This window comes from Mesoplodon densirostris, chromosome X, assembly GCF_025265405.1.
Source record: "Mesoplodon densirostris isolate mMesDen1 chromosome X, mMesDen1 primary haplotype, whole genome shotgun sequence".
NCBI lineage: Eukaryota > Metazoa > Chordata > Mammalia > Artiodactyla > Ziphiidae > Mesoplodon > Mesoplodon densirostris.
In genome coordinates this window covers 98948042-98972559 of record NC_082681.1, presented here as the reverse complement: position 1 = coordinate 98972559, position 24518 = coordinate 98948042, and the positions used below count along the sequence as shown (strand labels likewise).

General features: G+C 43.6%; 1 protein-coding gene across 1 annotated transcript in view; it reads left to right on the top strand.

The window, feature by feature from the left end:
• MAOA (monoamine oxidase A) overlaps positions 1-12089 on the top strand; it is a 74137-nt gene extending 62048 nt beyond the window's left edge. The window contains exons 10-15 of the mRNA XM_060086532.1: positions 2800-2853; positions 7033-7090; positions 8594-8691; positions 11380-11491; positions 11694-11756; positions 11943-12089. Coding sequence (XP_059942515.1) covers positions 2800-2853; positions 7033-7090; positions 8594-8691; positions 11380-11491; positions 11694-11756; positions 11943-12089 — 532 coding nt within the window. The remainder of the gene's footprint in view (positions 1-2799; positions 2854-7032; positions 7091-8593; positions 8692-11379; positions 11492-11693; positions 11757-11942) is intronic.
• Positions 12090-24518: the final 12429 nt, after the last annotated feature.

The following is a 24518-nucleotide window of genomic DNA, read 5'->3' as shown; positions in this document are numbered from 1 at the left end:
GGGGCTCCCACAGAGAAATTTCTAAGGAGTGCCGTAGCCTCCCAGTTGCCATGTCTTTTAGTCCTCAAAGCAATACAAACAAAAGGGCTATTTATTCTACCACATTGCAATAAAAGAGCACAGCTTCTATAGCAGTCAGTGACTTTTAGAAACCAGTGGTTTTCTCCTTCACCCCGAGGAGAGTTGAGCTCATGTGCATTGCATCACTGAAGGGAAATTACAAAATCAAAAGGAGCAGACCCATGACCCTAGGGACTTAGAAAAAGGCTATGCTACTGGACTGCCAACAAGACATTTTATAACCACTTCTCTGGCTATAAAATATAAGAAATAGCACCAGCCTCCCTGGTAAGGGCAGGTGCTCACAATGTAAAGACTATAGGAACATTGCACCCTGTTCATCTCTGACCCCCCCTGGTCAAGAAAATACATAGATTGTTTGGGCAGTTTGCCATCACCTTCTATGTGCCAAAGAAATGCAGGAGGTTGAGGAAGAGGTTTCAGGAGACTTGTCGGTCAAGATCAATCCAACTGTAGATGAAAGAATATTGACGTTGTTCTTGCCCTGGGTATTAAATATTGTGGCATCTGCTCTTCTGGCGTTTCTTTACGTTTATTAACAAGGACATGTATTGCGGAAGCCTTCTAGGTGGTAACGGGCTTATTTAGGCAGTTCCTAGAACTGTGATACTCTGATCTGTTTTATCTGGACAATTGCTTCCACCCTGTTCTTGCCTTGAAGCTATATTGCCTCTACCCTGCTCTTTGCTCTAGGCAATGAAAGCCTTGAAGACAGGGGTGGTATAATTGCCCAGCACTGTTTATGATAACTAGTGCCTTTTGGAAACTAGAAAGGACCTTGTACTTTAGAGCTGTGAAATGTTCCCAACCCAAAGCCAGGATGTTTAATTTCTCCAATAAAACACCAAAGAAAGTTCAATGATAGTTGTTCATTGTTACAATTAGATCAAAGAGGTTATTTCATTCATGACTTGAGATTTGACAGATATAGCCAACCCTAACTGCCCTTTAGAAAAGAAATTGTAAAAAGCACCCAAGATCTAAAAGGGTTTTCAGATAAATCATTTCATCTTTTATCAGATGTTGGTGATTTTCATTGAAATACTGCATAAGTCTAAAATGATTGATTCTTGCAGAAACCTAAAATTTAACTAAAATCATTACCAGCAAGCCACAACATAAAGTGTTAGTTAAATCAACCAAAATCATGACTATGTCCCCAGAAGTTCAAGGGTTCAAATTTCTTAAACAGTCCACAGCTTTGTATCTTTGCTTCCTAGAATGATCTCGAATAACAACTCTAAAGGAATTGCCAATCAAATTGAGGAACAGTTTAATTGGGAGGGGGGCTTGAGGGAGAGGATGAAATACCTGTTTTCAGCCCTCGCATTTTCAGTCTTGATCTACTTGTCTTTTCGGTCTAGAACAAAAAAATACAATTTTAAAACTTTTTTTTTTTTTGCGGTATGCGGGCCTCTCACTGTTGTGGCCTCTCCCGTTGTGGAGCACAGGCTCCGGACGCGCAGGCTCAGCGGCCATGGCTCACGGGCCCAGCCGCTCCGCGGCATGTGGGACCCTCCCGGACTGGGGCACGAACCCGTGTCCCCTGCATCGGCAGGCGGACTCTCAACCACTGCGCCACCAGGGAAGCCCTAAAACTTTTTTTAAATGGAGAAATAATTTCATTGTCCTTTAGCTCATTTGGGTTTTTTGAAAGCTTTCTAATGATAGTATAACTAAGGATTTCTTGTCACAATTCAATTCTTTAAAATATACATGCAATTAGTAATATCAGTATAATAAATAGAATCTATTTGATTAAAGGGAAGCAGAGAGATTATAACTGAGTTTTACTGAGTCACTGAATTTGAGGACCGTGCTAGGCCAGTTTTCCAGGAAGCCAACTCCGAGATGGAGATTTGGGTGCAGGAGGTTCTTCAGGAACTGCTATGGGGGAAAGGGAAGGAATCAGGATTGCGCAGAGGGAGAGGCTGGGCTCCGGTGTTGCCCCAACAGAGGCCAAAGCCATCCCTTGGGAAGCTCTGGAGCGGGGATGGCCCTTCAGAGGTGTCTGCACTGAGGCGAGGGGGTGGGCTTTGGTACCCACCACACTCCGGAGCCAGTCATTCTGGGAAGGGATGGGACCTTGCGCCAGGCAGTTCTCTGCTACAGAGTGCAATTGCTAGGGAGGGGTTTGGTTGTGAGCTGAGGGTAATGAGCATTTGGTCCTGAAGAGGGATCTGGGTGACCCACCATGGCAGCCACTACAGGCACTTTTTTTTTTTTATGGCCACGCCTCGTGGCATATGGGATCTTATTGCTCCCCAACCAAGGATCGAACCCATGCCCCCTGCAGTGGAGGCACAGAATCCTAACCACTGGACCGCCAGGGAATTCCCAACAAGCACTTATTGATATTTGTTTTTCCAGCTTTTATCAAGTACTTGGCAGACAGCAACAGTCATTACCAGGATAATCATTTAAAGCAACATTAATTCATCGGACAGTTCATTTCCTACTGTATGCCAAGGACTGTGCTAAACTTTTGGGGTAAAATATTGAGTAGGAGGTGACCCGTCCTTTAGGATCCCACAGGCTAGCAGGAAGGACAGAGAGGCAGATGAAGACAGTCTGGCATTTGCTCTAGTAGAGGGAAATAATGGGAGGGTGTGGGAGAGTTTACTAATGCTGAGTAGGTGGAGGCAAGAACACTTAAAGAGACAACTCTTAAGATAAACCACTGTCGCCTAATCATTCAAATGTAACCTCTCTCTCCAGCTTCATCCTTGCTCGAAAAGCTGACCGCCTTGCTAAAGTCCATAAAGAACTAAGGTAAGTATTTACACCTGAAACGTATAAAAGGTTAGCTTTATATTGTGCTTGTTGCACTAACAACAGGATAACGGCATTATGAAAAACGCAATAATTCATTAATCTCAAAATCCCAACGAATCAACCTTTTTGTATTTCGCTATGCCCCCTTGACTCCGTCCTTGCCCATATGCGTCTATCAATTTAGTGTCACATCTTTGTGTTCATTTTACAGTGGTTGAGAGGTAGGCTTTCCCAGTAAATGGATGGAGAAAAATCATAAAAAAAAAGTTAGCTGTGAATAAAGCTTAAGAGGCCAAGTCCCAATCACCTTGCCAGACCATTAGTCCTTCTCCAAGGTTCTCTGACATGTACTTTTTCTGAAAAGCAAATCCATACATAGGTCTTCCAACCTATTCCAACTTGTATACATAAAAGTATGCTCCTTTGATTATCTGGGATACAGCTCTGATGTTCCCTTCTCCCAAGAGCTTCCTAGTAGAAAACAATTATTTTAGGACAATGACTTTTTTCTTTTTCTCTCCCTTTCTCTCTTTCTGTTTTGTTGTATTTGTTTTGCTTTGTTTTGCACTGGAATCCTTTGTTCAAGTAAAATCTTACCTGGAACTCTTACCTGGAAACACTCATTAGGCTGTTGGGGGGCTGCCTCTGGACATTTCTGGGCTTCCCTTCTTTAGGGTAACCCTAAATCCTTTGTTAGCTTTTGAAGAGGGCCAATACGCATGCAAATGTATACTTCTCTCTGCATTTGATTTAAAAATTAAGCAGCAAATCCACTACCAGCCCTTGCTTTCAGAGTTACTTTGATGACTTTGCAAGTCAGAGAAAGGCTGCAGAAGTTCCCATGTTTGCACACGGATTTGTTTATTTGAGCAGCCATGAGATTTGATGTCAGGAAGGGGGAACCCTTTTATTGTTCACCTACTCACCCAATAGAGGAAGAATTTGGGGGTCCAGTGATGGGGAATGATTTGTTCAAGGCTCCGCAGCTAGCTTCTGACAAAGTCAGAAATAGCATCTAATGTGTGCTTTTTTTCATTACGTCACACTAAGCTTGACATTTTCTTTTGGATTTCCTGCTTTCCCTCCTTATTAATAGTAAAATAAATACCAGCCTGAATGTAGACATTTGGTTATGATTCCACATAGCGGCTAAACTTCTCAAAATTCTTATAAGGCAAAAACCCTTAGAACTCCGAATGTCATTGACTAAAGTAATGGTTCTCAGGACCAACTGCATCAACATTTCCTAAAGAATGTTTGGAAAATTTTTCTGAGGCTGATAGATTATGATTTGGTAGGTTAGGGGTGGGGCCCGAGTACTTGTATTTTTTAACAAGCCTTTTGAGTGATTATGATGAGCAGCCAGATTTAGAAACCCGTGGGTAAATTCAACTTGCACAATGACCTCTTTTGGCCATCAGTTAAAGTATGTTCTGTTGGGACTTCCCTGGTGGCGCAGTGGTTAAGAATCTGCCTGCCAATGCAGGGGGCACAAGTTCAAGCCCTGGTCTGGGAAGATCCCACACGCCGCGGAGCAACTAAGCCCGTGCGCCACAACTACTGAGGCTGCGCTCTAGAGCCCACAAGTCACAGCTACTGAGCCCGCGTGCTGCAACTACTGAAGCCCGTGCACCTGGAGCCTGTGCTCTGCAACAGGAGAAGCCACCGTAATGAGAAGCCCGTGCACTGCAACAAAGAGTAGCCCCCGCGCGCTGCAACTAGAGAAAGCCCGCGCGCAGCAACGAAGACCCAACACAGCCCAAAATTAATTAATTAATTAGTTAATTAAAAAAATAGTAAAGTATGTTGTGTTATTTTTAGAGTCCAGCTAATCAATCAGTGCATTGCTCCAACATCCTTACCTTATATGACTTTTCTAAAAAATTTTTATATTAATGGGAGGAAGGGATGGAGAAGATAATTTCCTGATGTGTTTGTATGAACTAATCCTTGACTCATTTAATAATGTGAACTATAGTAAATAATGGCTTATATTTCTGTTATTACTAGTTTATTGTTCATGAATGAAAAATTGCCTATGAAGTAGGTTGATTAGATTTTAAGGTTCACTCTGTTTTAACAAAGATTTTATTATTTTTTATATACTGAAAATAAGTTAAGCATTATTAAGTTTTTCAGAATAATGATTGTCAATACTTTTGTTTTCTAATTGACTCAAAATGTCAGAATTATTTCTTGTAACACTCATGTGAAGTAGGTAAGAATCAGTCACCTATCTTATTATAGCATAGGAAAGATGGTACCATACTTGGCTGAGGATGGATTTTGATTCAGTAAATTTTTATTGAGCACTTACTATAGGAGGGATGCTCAGGAGAGTAGACCCTCGACCTGCCATTAATTAGCTGAGTGATATTGAGCCAGTCTCTTCAGTGCACTGAGCCTCAGCCTCCTTATGTCTGAAATGAGGGGCTTGGATTAGACAGAGAGAGACAGTCAGGTGGACAGTAGTCTTGAGACTTTTTCCAGTTCTGCCTTTCCTTTATCATTATTGATCTGTAGTATGAACAGCTCCTTGAAGGAGCTGTATAAATGGTGTAAGTGTGAGCATTTGGATAAATTTATAAAGTTACATTTTTGTCCCACATTATTCAGAGAGATTGGGGAAACATTTAAAAAATATTTTCTAATATAACTTGGCAACATTAAATTGGCATCTTTTTTTTTTTTTTTTGGCTGTGCTGCACGGCTTGCGGGATCTTAGTTCCCCAACCAGGGATCAAACCTGGGCCCCATGCAGTGAAAGTGCAGAGTCCTAACCACTGGACCTCCAGGGAATTCCAAAATTGGCGTCTTTTAAAATCTGTTTATTACTAATAACTATAACTTTCCCTTCCCCCCTTTCTTCCCGGCTCAACAATGTTTTGCCGTTTGTCTCTTTAGCTTCTAATGCTTGTCTTACAGATTTGAATTAAACCCTTTGCCGTATTTTTTTACAGTTGCTTATTAGCCTGTAAAAAATATTTTGGAGCACTTTTTAAAAACGTTTTATTGGGGTATAGTTGATTTACAATGTTGTGTTAGTTTCAGGTGTATATCCACTCTTTTTTAGATTCTTTTCCCATATAGGCCATTACAGACTTTTGGGTAGAGTTCCCTGTGTTATACAGTAGCTCCTTATTATGTTGGAGCACTTTCAGTATTTAAACTATATAAAGACTAAAGAAGGTAAACACCTAAAGTATATAACTGGATCAGTGGGAATCTGTTCAAACAATTCCTGAAATAGAACCATTCATTTCTAAAATGGGTGATTTTAGTAAATTAGAACTTTTTAATTTCACCAAGAGTGGTTGTGAGTTTAAAATGTATCTGTTTCAAGAAGTGCTTAGATAAATTAAGCTACTGATTTTTAAGATATAAGATGTGCCATGTTCTGTGCTGGTCACTTACATAATGAATTATGCAGGTGACCAAAGACTGTTTGAGGTAACATCACATAGCACATCATGCCCACCCACCCCCCAGATGCCCTTTGGACGCAGTACTGTGTCCACAGACCATTCTGTCAAATGACAGGTTATTAGCTTGGAATAACCGTAGGCCTCTCCTGATGTAGCGTATTTTACGTTATGTTTAAAAGATTAAATGGGGACTTCCCTGGCAGTCCAGTGGTTAAGACTCTGCGCTTCCACTGCAGGGGGTGCGATTCGATCCCTGGTTGGGGAACTAAGATCCCACGTGCCATGCGGTGCCACACACACAAAAAAGATTAAATGAGTTTTATATGTTCATAGATCTTTAAAACATAAATATAGAATAGTTAAAAGACACCATCATACTTACTATAGACTTGTAAAAGAGATTATTTTAGAATTTTACATATTCCAGAAAGGTGACTTAGAATCAATTCCTAAAACTGAATTTAATCTCATTTTCCCCATTTTAACTGAATAGATATGGTATTAGGTAGTGAAAGAGGCAAAAATGTAAAAGAGAAGAAAAATTCTGTTGCATCTTCAAAGCACATGACTGTATTCAGGAAAAGAGTTAATCTGAGTGCAGAGATTCATGGAACTGTTCATACAGAAGGCCATTGATTTTAATTTTTCCCTTAATAAATCTAGTTCATTGGCAAGAGCCCTGGAACTCATTGTGTTTATTCTATACTCATCAGTCATTACTTCCTTAACATTTTTTGGTTCTTTTTTATAGGAAGAGGAAAATCTGTGAGCTGTACGCCAAAGTGCTAGGATCCCAAGAAGCTTTACAAGTAAGAAATCCCCAGCTTTAATCCCTAGCAGGTTCTGCTCTGTTTGCTCTAAGTGGTAAAGCAAAGCAGATTCTGGGTTCCTGACGGTGTTACGAAGAGAAGAAATATGCTTACTGGAGGTTTAACTTCAGCAATCACAAAACACCATTAAAAGCTGCTGTCAGTGCATGCAATTTCTGATGCAGCAGTTTCCTGGGCTGTTTAAATGTTCACTGGATAACTGGCAGCCGGTTGTAATGACAGGCAGGAGCTACAGGTATTATCTCCAGGGTGATTGAGATAAGTTCCCAGAACAGAGGCCCTGCCCTCTTGTCAATGTCAAATGACTGCTGCAAAATAAAATCCCAGCTGTATAGTCATTTGTTGGTGAAGACACAGTAGTATATACTTGATAAGATAGACTGAATCTGGACTCTGCCCAGGTCAAAGTCATACTAATTTGCTTTTCTATCTGCAGACTCAATTCACACTTCATTTAGAAATTTCAGTGCTTTCAATCCACCATTGAAAGCAATTATGAGAATGAAATTCTTTTTAAAGGCCTTACCAGATAGCTGGGGGCTCTTTCAGGGGATTATCTCTGAACTGTTCAAAGAATAAACTTGCAGAATGTGTTAGGGAAATCAGAGAAGGGTCTCTCATGTCCCTTGGGAAACATTTTTCATCTTTAATTGTTCCCTTTTTAGCAGGATTCCCATCATTCACGTTTCCAGCTGAGAGAAGGGGTTCTGAAAAAAGCCTTTTTCTTAGACACTGTGCTTTTCTTCTACCTTCTCCCTCCCAGCCTTTTTTTTCGGCAGTAATGCCTTGGTAGATGGGGAAGTAAAGTCTGTTATTTAGAGAATGCGGAGATTGGAGCAGACCTTTCCAGAACCTGATTGTTGTTGGGGTCCTAAAGACTTCAGAATCTGCATGGAGATGCCCTGTCTTCCAGATATTGGAATACTTCACGTCTCTCCTGGGCAAGAGGTTGAGAAAGTCAAAGTATACACGTTTTGTCAGTTGGTACCTCACAAAAGGCCATTACTTGGTACTGTCGTGTTTCCCCTTAAGTTAGAAAAACAGCGCTGCTTTTTTTTTTTTTTTGGTACAGACTATAATTTTATTTGTCACAGAACACTTAAAATCTTCACCCTCATGGATTTTAATCATCTGTAGCTATCCAACATCTTTGAATACTTTCCTTATATTTTATTAACTTCCCACATTTAAAGTCCCTCTTTCTGGAGGTAGAGAAAATTCATCTCTCAAGATTCCTAAGCAGTGCAGATTCTAACAAGGAGACATACACATGCCTTGAATTTGTAAATGAGAGACAGGAAGAGGTGGCCCTGAGAAGGGGACTAAATATTCTAGCACACGTGGTCGCAGAGCCCAGGAGCAGTGCTGCTTTTTTTTCATGTAAACTTCCTGTTAAAGTAAAGCACATAAGAGCCTTTATTGTTGACTGGTGGCCTTTCAGCTTTGTCTTCCCTTTGAAATTTTCTCCCCATTTAACTGCAGCCAGTGCACTATGAAGAGAAGAACTGGTGTGAGGAGCAGTACTCCGGGGGCTGCTACACGGCCTACTTCCCCCCGGGGATCATGACTCAGTACGGAAGGTACTACCCAGACACTATACCAGTTGATACAAGGCATGAGCCAAACTTAAAAATAGAGAAGCAGGGCTTCCCTGGTGGCGCAGTGGTTGAGAGTCCGCCTGCCGATGCAGGGGACACGGGTTCATGCCCCGGTCTGGGAGGATCCCACATGCTGCGGAGCGGCTGGGCCCGTGAGCCATGGCCGCTGAGCCTGCGCGTCCGGAGCCTGTGCCCTGCAACGGGAGAGGCCACAACAGTGAGAGGCCCGCGTACCGCCCAAAAAAAAAATAGAGAAGCAAAGCTCAATGGGAATTTTAAAAATGGCAATCAGCATTCTTATTTCTAATGTCCCAGATAGTTTGTATATTTCTGGATGTCCACAGGAAAAGAAGTATGTCCGTACATAGGACAGTAACTGACAGCATATAAAATAATCGCAGAACACTGGTGAGGATTTCAGATGTCAGCGCTACGTGTGAGAATTCTGCAAGCTGCAGTGTCCTCCAAGGGGCCTTCTTGAGCTCAACTAAACATTTAGTCTCGCACAACTACTCTAGGCTCCTGGACACCAGTCTACATAGAAGGACATGGGCTAAACATGTCTTGCCGGCAGAGCAGCATCAGACATTCCTCTTCACGGGGGAGCATCCTCACTCACGGGGAGTTGACATGTGTGCAAGATGGGAGAGTTCACCTTAGCTTAGAAGCCCCATGCGTCACAGGAGCCACGGTCTCTTATAACAGCCTCATAGGCAGTGTCCAGGGTCCCCGCAAGGGACATGCCCAGTTACAAGATGTACCACACTCAAGAAAGCCCAGGGCTTCCCTGGTTGCGCAGTGGTTGAGAGTCCGCCTGCCGATGCAGGGGACACGGGTTCATGCCCCGGTCCGGGAGGATCCCACATGCCACGGAGCGGCTGGGCCCGTGAGCCATGGCTGCTGGGCCTGCGCATCCAGAGCCTGTGCTCCGCAACGGGAGAGGCCACAACAGTGAGAGGCCCACGTACAGCAAAAAAAAAAAAAAAAAAAAAAAAGAAAGCCCAGAGTTATAGACTCTTCCCAGATATTTACAATTCATGACACTTTTCCCATCCCAGATGCAATTTACCAATGTGGGGATGCAAGAGAGCCATTTTTACCACAGGCAGTGCTGCCTGGCAACATATATGGCATTATACCTTCATCAGGTTTCTAGAGGAACAGAACTAGAAAGTTAACTCAAGGTCACGTGTGTCCACAGAGAAGGAAGAAGGGTTTGTTAACCCTTATCTTACATGAGCTTTTTGTTTTTTCTTGATTGAATTATTAAATAAACAATGATTTTAGTTCAATTTTAGGTTTATGCCAGAATCAATCATTTTAGACTTGTGCAGTATTTCAGTGAAAATCATCAATATCTGATGAAAGATTAAATGATTCATGGAAAAATCTACTTAGGTCTTGGGTGCTTTTTACAATTCCTTTTCCAAAGGGCAGTTAGTATCGGCTATTTGTGTCAAATCTCAAGCTGAGAATGAATAGCCTTTGTTAGGGATAACTGTATTGATGAACTGGAGTGCTTCTGGACTCTAGAAGATGGGATTAGGATCAGGAATAGATGAAGCTAAGGATTCCTGAGTTGGAAAAAGGCGTGACAGTGGGTTGAGGTGAAGGCCTTTGGGAGAGAAGGCCTTCTTTGCTACCCTCAGGCAGTCTCTAGATAAATCCATAGAAACTAACTGTACAGAAGGTTTTTTTTTAATTGAAGTATAGTTGATTTACATTGTTAATTTCTGCTATACAGCAAAGTGACTCAGTTATGCATTTATACGCATTCTTTTTTATATTCTTTTCCATTATGGTTTATCCCAGGACATTGAATATACTGTAGTTCCCTGTGCTGTACAGTAGAACCTTGTCCATCCATTCTATATGTAAGAGTTTGCATCTACTAACCCCAAACTCCCAGAGGTTTGTTTTTTTTTAACATCTTTTTTTTTTTTTTTTTTTGCGGTACGCGGGCCTCTCACTGCTGTGGCCTCTCCCGTTGCGGAGCACAGGCTCCGGACGCGCAGGCTCAGCGGCCATGGCTCACGGGCCCAGCCGCTCCGCGGCATGTGGGATCTTCCCGGACCGAGGCACGAACCCATGTCCCCTGCATCGGCAGGTGGACTCTCAACCACTGCGCCACCAGGGAAGCCCACCAGAGGTTGTTTTTTAAGGAGATAGACATATAATCCTTCGGGTCTCTCCTTTGCTAGAAATCAGTTTCTCTCCCTGTCTTCCCACTCGCCACCACGGTTCCTCCCAGCACCCTGGGAGTATCTGCATGGCTGGGGTCTGCAGTCAGATGTGATCTCGTGAAGAACTCACCCCTTACTGTAGGTAGCAGAATGGACTGCAAACAGGAAACATGCAGCACATAGATCTGAGTGTGATCTTAATGCACATTCTTATATTTCTAATTCTGGCTGGCTAGAAAAAGGTCATCATCACCTTTAGTGATTGATGAACTGACGGCCTGATTCTCTCTGGCTTGAAAGTCCAGATCCTTTGGTGCAGGCCCAGGAAACAAGGAGGAACCTTTCACCTTTGGCTGAGTTGCATGGGAGTTTTGGAAACAATCTTGAGTTTCCTTGTCTTCTGCGGGGTAGATGAGGGCAGTGATTGGGTCATTGATCCTCAGCACCTTCCCAGGTAACTCTGTGTGACCTCTCTGTTCCCTTGAAGGGTGATCCGCCAGCCCGCGGGCAGGATTTACTTTGCTGGCACAGAGACGGCCACACAGTGGAGCGGTTACATGGAAGGAGCAGTAGAGGCCGGAGAACGGGCAGCTAGAGAGGTAAGACAGGAAGCCGAGTCGCTCTCCCTCCCGAGTCCAGCAACATAGTTGGCATCTCTTTCCAGATCTTACCACTGATGGTCTATATGTCCACTTCTCTGTCCCTCACTCCACGCACGAGGCTCATCTGTGGCCAGCAGGGCCTTGAATCTGTCGAAGCTACAGGACCTCATTTCATAATACCATGGCCACTTTCTTTCAGGTCTTGAATGCTTTGGGGAAGGTGGCAAAGAAAGATATATGGGTCCAAGAACCTGAATCAGAGGTAAGTTTGGCAGCTCCGTCTGCATAGACCAGGAATTGCACGTAAAAATCTCTCATCTTCTAGCCTCTGATGTCATTGTAGATGCCACTTTCCAGGGCAGATCCACACACTGATTTTACAGATATGTTTTGCCCCTCCTTGTCCGTGTAAGAGTTTTCTGCTAAAGATCTATGTTCATTCATCCAGGATGTTCCAGCTGTAGAAATCACCCACACCTTCTGGGAGAGGAACCTGCCTTCCGTGACAGGCCTGCTGAAGATCATCGGATTTTCCACATCAATAACTGTCCTATGGTTTGCGGTGTGCAAATTCAGGCTGCTGACCCGATGCTGAAGTTTCAGCTTCATGCTTTCTGCTTACTCTTTCCCAGCATCATCAAAAGCAAAATGTTGACAAATTGAAAGGCTGTGTCATCGGATCATCTTTAAGTGCACTGATTTAACCCCTCAGTTTAATCTCAGTGTATCACCTCCTTAATTTCCGTAAGATCAAACTCCATCTTGTGATTTGTCTGTACCAGCTCGTATTGATTGGTAGAAGATAACCTTGTGATCAATTTCTTAATTTCAAGAAGTTAAAGTTGACATGCTCATAAGAAACAGTTTCTGTGTCCTGTTTTTCTCCCCTTTAACACAAAACGTCTGATGAACGCAGAAATGAAGCATTTAACTTTCTCCCTGTAGAGGCCGAGTAGGTTAAGGCCTAGCCTGTGACTGTCCTTTGAAGTCCTTAGCAAAGGGTGAAGTGTAGGCCCAGACCCCAGAGACTCACAGCTTCCTGGGGTGAGCAGCTCCCACTTTGGATGAGGGAAAGCAGTGGAGGTAGGACTCAGGCCCTCAGACCAGTGAGGGGACAACATCTTGTGGGCGGCTGCCTCAGGAATCTCCTGACCACTTCTAATTCCTGTGAAGTTTCTAGACATCTAGCCTTCGTGCTGGTTTGTTTGTATTTGTCCTCTTTTTCTTCTTAAAGAGGACAGTGTTTACCAAGGTAGAATGCATAAATTGACTTGCTGTGACTTGTCTGTAGCTCCCCAGGTGAGCAGACTCAAATAGTGGCAAGAGTGTCCCCCAGGAGGCCTCCCTGACTCGCTCTGCGTGAGACCGACTGCAGTAGGCTTCTTCTCGTCCTCCTGGAAGGAAGATGTCACTTGGCTTGTTGTCGATAACATTCTCTGCCAATTCCAGGGAAGCAGTAGTTTCCTTTTTTCAGGTACACCCTGGCCTTCTGAAGGCCCCTAGTGGCATATATTTTTTCTTTTTTCCTACAGCCATAGTAAAATTAGGCAGATCTGTTAACTTAAACATGTCTTCGACGTGGTTACCTTAAATACCATCATGCCAATTTCTCTCAAATAAGTACTGAAATACACGACAAATTTCTGATTGTTATTTCTTTCTGTTTTTTTTTTTTTTTTCGGGCCTGCTTTGAACACTAATTTTTTCAAAGTAAACGCTTTGGGCTCCGTGGGACACTCAGCTAAGAGCATCGAGGGGGCGCCGAGAGTGATTGTTATTTCTTGAGACTGTCAAATACTGAAAGGAAATGAGGGCTCTTACTATAACCCCACTTGCCTTAGTTATTAAGATTTATAAAAGACATGAAATTGAGTGATTTTATATATCAAGACTAAGTTCTCTGTCTTAGGAGAAATGTGGGCTCAGAACAGTGCTCACCTCTTATCTTTCCCATTTTAAAAACTGTCAGGGGAGTTCCCTGGCAGTCCCTTGCTTAGGACTCGGTGCTTTCACTGCCGGGGGCCCTGGGTTTGATCCCTGGTTGGGGAACTAAGATCCCGCAAGCCCTGAGGTGCAGCCAAAAAAAGAAGACTGTCAGATTTTTAAAAACCCCTTCCAAAGGTTTCAGCCATAAAGTATCTTTTTTTTAATATAAATATCTGGGGGAAATCAACACAGATGTGATCAAATAAAGCCGTTGAGAAGATTCTGTGGACTCAGCTACCCATGTGGTAGATACCCAGTAATACCTTATCCTGCATCATTGATGAATGAGGCCTTTCATTTTAAATGAAGTTTCTAGCTAGCTGAAGCTTATTCTTTATGTGCCAAAAATTTTTAATCAATTAAAATTTTGATGGACCTACTTCCACACATTTATTATATAAGCTAGATTCAAATTCCTTTTTTAAAATTAATCAGGTCAATCATTCTGCATCTGGATTATTTTATACTTTTATCATAGAGTATACTGTTTATAGTAGAATGATACCATTTTTAATAGTGATACCCTTGTCTTTGCCCCTGTACTAAAACAACTAAAGTTGTTTTATAGCTGGTGAGTCTGCTGCTTCTATCTTCTCCCATATTCAGTATTTTGTTTCATATCCTTTTTATCTCCATTATCTCCCCATAACGCAATCTAATCCGCTGTCTACTTTTTATCGAATGGGAATTAAACATTGCCAGAGGAGCCAACCCAAGTTTATTACATAATTAACCTTATTGTAAATCCAAAATTACGTCCTCAAAGCAAAGAGCAGGATTTTTCTGCCACTCTTCACCTTGCAATTGAAAAGTGTTTTAGCTAACTTGGGAGTTATGGTATTGTCTTGGATATGCTCCAATACATAAGGACTTGCTGCACTTTATACCAAACTGCTTTGAGAAATCACATCCCTGATCTATTTCAGTCGTTTCTGTTTGCTTACTGAATAACTCGGTTCTGACACGCCTTTTGGGAAATGCTGACTTCAACTTAACTGGCAATGGTTTTAACAGTCATCAGCTTGTTAACATATCTAAGTCTCGAATGTAAGGACTCCAGAGTATGTGATTTACCCTCTTCTCAAACTTTTTAGCAAACCAATTAATTCATCCTAATTAGATCAGCCCCATTAAGCTACAGATTATCAAAAATTAATGCCAGCCCAGGTGTGCCTAGGCATGAAATTGGAGCTGAGAACTCCCAACATACACGAGGTGGTCCAGCGCCAAGATGCCATAGGTCTTCTTTTCCACCCAGAGATACTCAAGTCAGTTTAGGCAGCTGATCGAACCTGGCCCTGTTAAGTCAGCCGCTTCACAGCTCTGAAGGCTGAGTCAGCTTCACTCCATAGTAAGGTTGAGAATGAGATTTGAAAAGTTAACCTTTTTGTCACAGCTATTAAATAAAGACTTATATTAGCCTGAAGACAAAATATCGAAGGATTGTGAACTGTGTTTAGTTTGTGAACTTGGCGCCTAATGTTCTGTCTGAAACGTGCCCCAGTGCTACACGTGGGAGTACACGTGTGTATGTGTTGCCATTGAAGTACGATTTTGCCTGTGTGGTACTGTTTTGTTTGTTAATAAAGTGCACTATCACCTCTGATTCAGACCTGGCTCCTCTATTTAGGTGACGGTTTGAAGGTTAAATGGCTTCATATAGCAGGAGGTCACAATGAGACTTTGTCCATGGAGGATGGGCTTAAAAAGCCACCTGGTATTGACTCCAAATTCTCAAAGTTCAGTTTGACTTGTATTTTTTTCAAGGTTTCCTGGGAGCTGATTAAATGCTAGAATATTGTCTGCCCGACTGGTCCACAGAAAATGTGGTTTGATCAGAGCTTTCTCACCTAATTAGCTTATGATTCCTTGAACAAATGCTTTGGTTCTCTGCCTCAGTCTCCCTGTCTGGAAAAGGGTGGGTTGCCTTTGATAGCTTCCAAGGATTCTTTTCACAGCAACGTTATGTGATTTATGCATTTGTTGCCAGAATTCTATCTATGTTTGCCTATCAGTACGGCAGGGGCAAGTCACTCAGCCTTTCTGTATCTCGGTTCACTGCTTGTCTTAGGTTGGGTTTTCTAGAAAGAGACTCTGACATGCAGAGTCAGGTTAGAAAGTTTATTGGGGATGGCTCTCAGGAAATACACATAAGGGGGTGAGGAAGGCAGGACTGGGCAGGAGTTGACCTACGAAGCAGTTGCAGCCGGGGCCTCAGCAGATCCTAAAGGGGAGCTGGGGAGGCCCTTCAGAATCGTCCCCCATTGAGGCAAAGGGGTCTGGCCTCTGTATCCCCCTCTAGGAAGGGGTGTTACCTTGGGTGAGGAACTGCAGCTGTGAACTGAGCTCCGCCTGGAATCCCTGCAGCTGGGGAATCCAGAGAGGGGCACCCACAGTATCCGCTTTACACACTCCAAAAATATAGAGAGTTGCCCTTTGTCAGGTAAAAGATATTGTGGACTTGAGCTTTGATTTTACAGGTAGAATGGAGCTCTCTCTGTGAACATATCCCTATTAGGTAAGAGAGTTGCATTTAGAAGATTGTATTTCTGCACTATTTTTGTATTATAGAAGATTGTATTCTTCACTATTTATGTGGAAGAAAAATCAAAAATCAAAATTGGAAGGTACTCTGGAAATGATTCAAACTCTGTCTCAATGAAGGAGCCCCCTCTACAGGTTACTAATAGAAAAATTAAAGGTGGAGGTGTGGGGAATGTGCATTTATAAGCAGGAGTCCAAAATCCAATGTCTTCAGGAGTCAGGCAGCTAAAAATGAACAGCAGCAGGCATGAGACATTAGGGAGTAGTAGGGACTGTGGTTGACCTGGGAAGTATCTGCCCCTCAGAAGAATGTTTATATTCAAATTCCTTTCAAAGATTCCTAACCGAGCAAAACATATGAAGGCTTTACTCACAGGTCCAAATTGTTCTCAGGTCTCAAATAAATGCAAGGTTTGGTTTTTACATCATGTGAATGACAAATTCTTTTTGGATGCCTTTGATTTCCTGAAAAATGAGTACCAAGGCCAGCAACCATTTTGTAAAACTACCTGGAATGGGTAAGAAAGACCTGGTTAAGGGCAAAAAGATAGGGGCGAAAAAGTTAGAAAAAAGCCCTCTTAGACCAGAAATTCCCCTCAAGAAATAACCCTTCCAGCAGCCCATCCCAAGACAATTCTTATCTTCTGCTGTGTCAATGCCATGATGATAAGAGCAGTGCCAAAGTTTATTAGAAAAACTGCACCTTCACTATATAAGATAGAAATCGTAGCTCTTTTGTCAGCATATAATCTCTGCTGACTATGATATCATTCTAGTAAGCAGCACATCAATATTGAATGGCTTAATTTTTTAAAACCACACTGTCCGCTTTCCACCGAGATTGTGGTAAAAATGCAAGACATAGCCCTTAGCCAGGAGAAGCTGGCTGAGACATTGGAGGACCAGGATGGAAACAAAGGAAGGTGTTGGGTAACAGTAAGAATTTCTTCTCCTCTATTAGAACTTAGGGCTCTGTTCCCTGATTCAGCAGTGAACAAGACAGATAGAGCCTACCCCGTGGAGAACAGCCTACTGTAGACACCAACACATTCACTGTGGCTATGGCAGGAAAGCCTGAGATACTATGAATGCAGGGGGAGTTTCCAGAAGGACATGAGATTTAAGGGGAGGTTTTGAGGATCTGTCCTCAAACCTCTATAAGCATCACTGTGGAGCAAGTCGGTAAGAACACTACACAGGGCACAGAAAGGAAATAAAAAATAATGAGATGGTATCTTAGTCTGTTCGGGCTGCTATAACAAAAATGTCATAAACTGGGTGGCTTTTAAACAGCAATAATTTATTTCTTACAGTTCTGGAGGCTGGGAAGTCCAAGATCAAGGCACTGGCAGATTTGACGTCTGATAAGGGCCTGCTTTCTGGTTCATAGACTTCTAGCTGTGTCCTCACATGGTGGAAGGGGCAAAGGATCTCTGCTGGGCCTCTTTGTAAGGGCACTAATCCCATTCATGAAGGTTCCACCCTCATGACCTAATCACCTCCCAAAGGCCCCAGCTCTGAATACCATCAATTTCGGAGTTAGAATTTCAACATGAATTTTGGGAGGATACAAACATTCAGACCACAGCAGATGGCATGGCTAAATGTTAAAGAAAACCACAACAAGCATCAGTAAGTGCTGAATATTAAACCCCTTTTGCTCCACTGACTATTGTTCACCCCTACAGTCATCTGTTCCCTTCTACCTGGCCCTTCTCCGCACTCCGAGATCTTTATCAACTAGGACTCACTGTCTCCCAAGGCCCCTGTGCTAAAGGGCTGCCTAAATTTGTTTTAAAAGAGTGCCATCTTCTGGCCAAACACTGCTGTTTCCTTCCAACGGAAAACCTAAAGTGTTCAAGACAATTTCATCCTTCGCTAAACTAAAGAGGCGTCACCTCCAGAATTTCCTCCAAACACATCTACCTGTGATTCTCTTACTTTCCGGTTGTGACACGGATCAAAAATATTAATGCCTAGTATCTACAGCCTTTCCACTGCCCTAATCTCCCAGTAAGATTTTTTGTTAGAACTGCTTGGTTCTTCAGCCTCTGTTGTGTCCATCTTGGTAATGGGTAAGGAAGAACATTGGTGTGAGCTGATAGAGGTGGAATGGCTTTTACCTTAAATCAGTTAGGGAACTAATCTGGGAAAAGCAAGAGAAGGGAAGTGGGGAGAAGAAGAGAAAATTTAGAAAATCAATTTGGGGCTCTGGAGTGCAGGTGGAGAGAAGGAGGGGTTTTCAAAAGCTGCCTTGACAGCCTAGCGAGACAGAATGTAAGGAGGGTTTTGGGGAAGTTTGACTTGGAGTCATTTGGTGCAATAAACTTCTGCAACTACTCTCTGAGCACTGGGAGTCAAAATTGTGATTACACATTATATTGTACTGGGATTAACTTGGAGGTCCCCCAAACAGCCTATATTATTCTGGGCTATATGAATTCAAAAAATATATGGTTAATAGTGCCTGACATGTTGAACGATGCCTAAGAGTCCTGTAGGTTCCGTTTATGGGATCTCAGTGGAGCTAAACATAAAGAACCTCAGCCACTCCACCCTGAAAAGACCGACACCTAAGCTGGTAAACCGTGCACCCCAGACTAAATAGACACCAAATAGGTCTAGCAGTGAATTCGATTTTATTAAGAAAATGAGTAAAGGAGTTCTGCTTGTCCTGTAGGTGTCTTCAGCCAGCTACCGTGGGTCAGTGTATCAGCATCAGCCAGGGAACACAGGAGGTGCAGACGGGCGCCCATCTGCTGGTGTTGAACTGTGCAGAGCAGGCCATAATGTGCATCCTGAAGTCAAGTTCATTGGGAAGTGTGCCAAAGGGAGTGAGAGCAGATCAGCTTCTCTCACAATCATCATGAATACCTTTGCTATGTCAGCCATTTAATTTTATGGGCTGCATTAGTTTCCTATTGCTCTTGTAGCAAATTACCACAAACTTAGTGGCTTAAAACAACACAGATGGGGCCTCCCTGGTGGCGCAAGTGGTTGAGAGTCCGCCTGCCGATGCAGGGGATACGGGTTCGTGCCCCGGTCTGGGAGGATCCCATATGCCGCGGAGCGGCTGGGCCCGTGAGCCATGGCCGCTGAGCCTGCGCGTCCGGAGCCTGCGCGTACGGAGCCTGTGCTCCGCAACGGGGGAGGCCACGACAGTGAGAGGCCCGCATACCGCAAAAAAAAAAAAAAAAAAAAAAAAAAAACACAGATGTATTATCTTACTGTTCTAGAGGTCAAAAGTTTGAAATGGGTCTTACCGGGCTAAAATCAAGGTGTCAACAAAGCTGGTTCCTTCTGGAGGCTCCAGAGGAGAATCCATTCCTTGCCTCTTCCACCTTCTAGAAGTTGCCAGCATTCCTTAGCTCATGGCCACATCACCCCAATCTCTTGCTACCATGAACGCATCACCTCCTCTTCACTTTGACCCTCCTGCCTCCCTCTTATGGGACACTTAGGATTACACTGGGTCCACTCGGATAACCCAGGATAATCTCCCTATTTTACTATCCTTAACTTACCACATCTGCAAAATCCCTTTTCCCACATGAGGTTCTGGCGTTAGGGTGTGAACATCTTTGCCAGGGCCATTATTCAGCCTACCACGTGGGCCTTGATGTTCTTGAAAGCGAAGAGTTAAATGCCAGTATTGGCCTGTCCTCAAATTCCTGCTATTTCAGGCACCTGAATTTGGAGCATTAAGTGGAACTTTGAATGATTTAAAACCACATGGGCTGTCCTCTGCTCCCACCAATGCCCCATCCCCCGCCCCACCACGCACCTGAATATAGCCATTTCCCAGTTTTGCTTTTTAGATACAAAAAGATCGGAATCTGTGGTCCTGAGAAGTGTATTTGTCTTACATAAGCACAAAACTAGACTCCAATTTTGCACCTTTAATAAACTAGAGAACAGAAATTTCTATTCTCCCATCCAAATAAATTTCTATTCTCTAATCCAAATTCTTTCAGATTCTGCACACAACTGAATACTGTGCTCTTATGAGAACCTTCTTCTCAGGTCTCCCTTTAGGTAACAGAGCTTCCTACCAGACACTTGTCAACCGTTGACCTCCCAAAAGACCACCAGGAAACATGTCGATCAAGCACAGCTAAGTTTATTAGACTCACTGCTGTAAGGGCGAATATCACATTGACAGGGTCTCAGCAGTGTCTCAAAGTGCAGAAATTAGGGCAGGGTTTATAGGTTTATAGAGTTTATAGGTTTATAGGGTTTATAAGTTTCAGTTTGGGGTGGGTGATTTTTTTTTTACATCTTTATTGGGGTATAATTGCTTTACAATGGTGTGTTAGTTTCTGCTTTATAACAAAGTGAATCAGTTATACATATACATCTGTTCCCATATCCCTTCCCTCTTGCGTCTCCCTCCCTCCCACCCTCCCTATCCCTTCTCTTTAGGTGGTCACAAAGCACCGAGCTGATCTCCCTGTACTATGCGGCTGCTTCCCACTAGCTATCTATCATGTCTCCCGTTAGTCTTCTATCAAAATGCCCTGTTTTTTTTTTTAAACCACACCACTCAGTAGCCTGAGTGATCTCTTTAAAAGTGCAAATCTGATCCTCAGTCAGAGACGATATCCCTTCAATAGCTGTTGTTGCACTTTGGATGTGATGGATCATGGTTCCCAAGGCCTCGCGTGTTCCGTCCCCTGCTTGCTTCCCTATCCTCGCCTATCCCTCCTCTCTCCCTCAGAACCTTCTAGCCATCTAGTTCTGCTTAGAAATCCTCAGACATAGCCAGTCCTTTTCTGTCTCACTTGCCTCTCTCTGGAAGGTTCTTTTCTCCATTCTTCACTTGGCTAGATCCTTCAGGTCACCGATGACATATCACTTCCTAGGAGATGCCTTTCCTGACAATCCCTTCCTCACAATTAATTCACCATCATAATTCCTTATCTTTACTTTCCCTCCATAAAGATTTAAAATTACATATTTGTTTAAATGATGTTTGATGTCTCCCCAGATGATAAGTCCCACCCCAAATGGGTTCTACGTGTGCAGCGATCTGGAGGCCATCAGCCCTCTGGGCACAGGGATGTGTCTCGCGTGCCTGGAGCCCTCAAGCTCCTCGCTTCCAGGCATGGAGTAACCTTATCCATTTACAAAATATGCCATACAAATACAGTCATTTTTTTTTCTATGTGATTTGATGTGAAAAAGTTTGGAAAGCACTGCCTTAAAGCTAGTATTTTGGGTACGCATAGAGATATAAGCAAGTAAGAATCAAGGATCACCATTAATATTCAGATTTTACTATGAAACATCATTTGCAGGAGAAAGATTAAAACTGACTGTTGTTTCCCTGGACCACATTTTCATATGGTATCCAGTATCATAATGGTAATGACATAGCTTCAAACGTATCCAACCGCAAACTCAAGTTTGCTGCTCTTTTAATTATCTTACTTCCATTGTAACATGTCCTCAAAAGAAGGAATTTAAATGAGCCAATTAGTAACCGGAGGTTAGTCTGGAAGAAATAATTGACAAGACCAGTCCTCAGATCTCACCAGGGCTCCCTGGATTTAAATTGGAATCCAAGAGAGAAGCATTTATTCATTATTTATTTCACTCAATCATTTATGACATGCCCAGTCTTGAGGGGAAGCTGGGTATCTGGCTGAAATACAAAATTAACAAATTAAAATTAACAAGCACAGAAAGGAACAAATCCAGCCTCACCTCAGCTCACTTCAAGGGCGAGGACTGACACAGGGCACACTCGGAAAGGGCAGCCCCTGGCTTCTCAAAGTCAGGCCAACCTTCTCCTCCACCCTCTGCGCCCCCAGACCCAGGCACACACATGAATCTGTCCAAAGTAGATATTCCTAGTTAGGTAAAGAGAGAAGACAGTATTGGGACAATATGAGGGTTGTTTAGCATCCGGTGGGTGCTTTCAAGCGCTTGGCAGATAACATCTTTCCTGGATCAATGTCTAGGAAAACTGGATCTGCATGGCCAGTCCCCCTGAGACAGAAAGAAGGAGCCTGTGCCTGGCACAATTCCATCTCCGGAGGCAGAGGCAACATAGGGGCATGGCCAGGGTAAGCAAAGGGAAACGACAGTCTTGGTGGTCAGGGAACGTTTGGGGAAAAGATGGGCTTGCCGTGCAAGTGTCCAGCCATCCTCAGTCTAGGTTTCTCGGGAGGTTGGCAGAGAATAACAGCAGCAAATCTTAATCCAGGACAGGGCACACTTTCAAGTTCAGGCAGGAGGACCCATACACACACACACACACACAAGAAGCAGAGGCTGCTAGGCCTCCCACAGAATTCCCAGGGGACTGCTGATGGCTACTGGGCGTGGAGCCTCTGTCTTGTCCCCTCAGGCAGACCCTTTGTGAGAATATGGGGCCTGAGACCCAGTCCTAGGCCAGTGGTCTGCACTGTGCACCTTAACTACCATGTTCTCACCATGTCTCCCTAGGAAGCAGGGATAAAGCTGGAACCCAGGCACCGCCAATCTCCTACCCTCCACACCCCCCTGCTGAATATGACTTTTCATACCCCTGCTGAGGTCTGGGCCCCTGAATCCACCTGCACTAGTCTCCATGGAACCTCAACTAAATCACCTGCCTGCCAGACCTGGGATCCTGCGCTCTGCCCTGCTCACCTGTCTGGGTCACCCTACCAAGCCAGGTGTTCTAGTGTGATTGGTACTGACAGCCTTGATGGGTTGCCCCGAGGGAAAACCCTCACGGGACCCAGATGACTCTCCTCTCCTTGGCTTCCTGAAGAAAGATATTCTGGAGCTGACTGGCTGAAGACAAAATGTAGACATTCTCCAGGCTGACAATAGGGAAGGATGCCCAAGGGAGAGGAAATAGTACTGCTCACAGGTGCAAGTCCCAGGGGAAGGGTCTCAGGTCACAGTCAGCTGGGTAGACAAAAAGCCAATCAAACTCACTGCAGCCTCCCCCCCCACCTATCTTTATATTAGTTCTCTTACCCATCCACTTTTTCATGTAACTCTTTCAAATAGGGAACCCATCTTTCTGAGGCCGAGCCATGAAGTATCTTTTAGCATCCCCCTGCTGGTCCCTGGGAAGCACTGGACGCACATGGGACCCTCCTCCCTCCATCAGCAGGATCTTGGTGCAATTTATGTCAAAGCGTCCTTCCTATGTTTTCCTCTAGGAGTTTTATAGTATCCGGTCTTACATCTAGGTCTTTAATCCATTTTGAGTTTATTTTTGTGTGTGGCATTAGAGAATGTTCTAATTTCATTTTTTTACATGGAGCTGTCTAGTTTTCCCAGCACCACTTACTGAAGAGACGGTCTTTTCTCCATCGTATATTCTTGCCAACCTTGCTGTAGATTAGTTGACCATGGGTGCGTGGGCTTATTTCTGGGCATCAGCAGGATCTTGGGAAAGGAGGAGGTCACCAACTGAAAGGGCTCCAGGAGGAAGCCAAGGAGAGACACGAGGAAAAGCTGACATGGAGGAGAAGGGCGGAAAGAGGAACCCAGGAAGTCATGGGGAAGGAGGAATCATTGGGTCTCCCAACATCCTGCAGTCACCTTGGGCTGATGTTGCCCAGAAGTTCATTTTCAGAGTAGATTTTATTCCTGGTTGACTACAATTTGATGCTTATTCACACTAGGGTGAGATGTGCCAGGAATCCACTTGGTGAGTTGAATGTGCATTTTGAGAAACCCCAATCCAACAGGATTTCTGATGTAATATTTCACCAGTGCGACAAAATGAAATAGTTACATTTCAGGCCTGGGTCAGTGTGTCCCTGCTAAGTTCCTCGGATTCCCCACCTACGTAGCAGTTGGCCTTCCCCGTGTCCAACTGTTCATCCACATTCTCCTCATCCACTTACTGCTCACCTATCAACTGCTTTTGGCATGAGCCTTGATTTTCTGTTTTTGTTTTATTAACTTTATATTTATATGTACTGGATGTTGTCTCAAATTTTTGGGGAGGTAGCAGACAATAAATACCTAAATATAGCAGCAGATTGTTTAACCAGGTGTGTGAACTCCAGAAATATATAACAGAAATGCTGAAAGGAGACATTTCTCTACACTCAATCCCATGGCTCCCCAAATTGTATCACCAGCCCCAACCTCTCCCCTAAACTGTAACAGATATAGTGAACAGACTACCCAACATTGCCACTTGGATGTCCATGGATATCACCAAGCCACCAGAGTCTCTGGCTTAGACAACTGCCCTGGCCTCTGAACTAGCCTCCTGCTTCCCCTCTTCCTGTACATGACTCCACATTGCAAAGCGTGTCACAGACTGGATTGCCCAAGAAGCCGACACTGAGATGGAGATTTGCATGCACAAAGTTTATTGGAGGGTGCCCTTGGGATCAACACCTGGGAGGGAGTGAAGGAAGCAAAACGGGGCAGAAAGTGAAGTTGAACTCTGATGCAATTGCAACAGAGGCATCAGCTGATCCCATGGAAGCTGTGAAGCTGGGATGGTCCTTTGTACGCCCTCATTGCTCAGTCA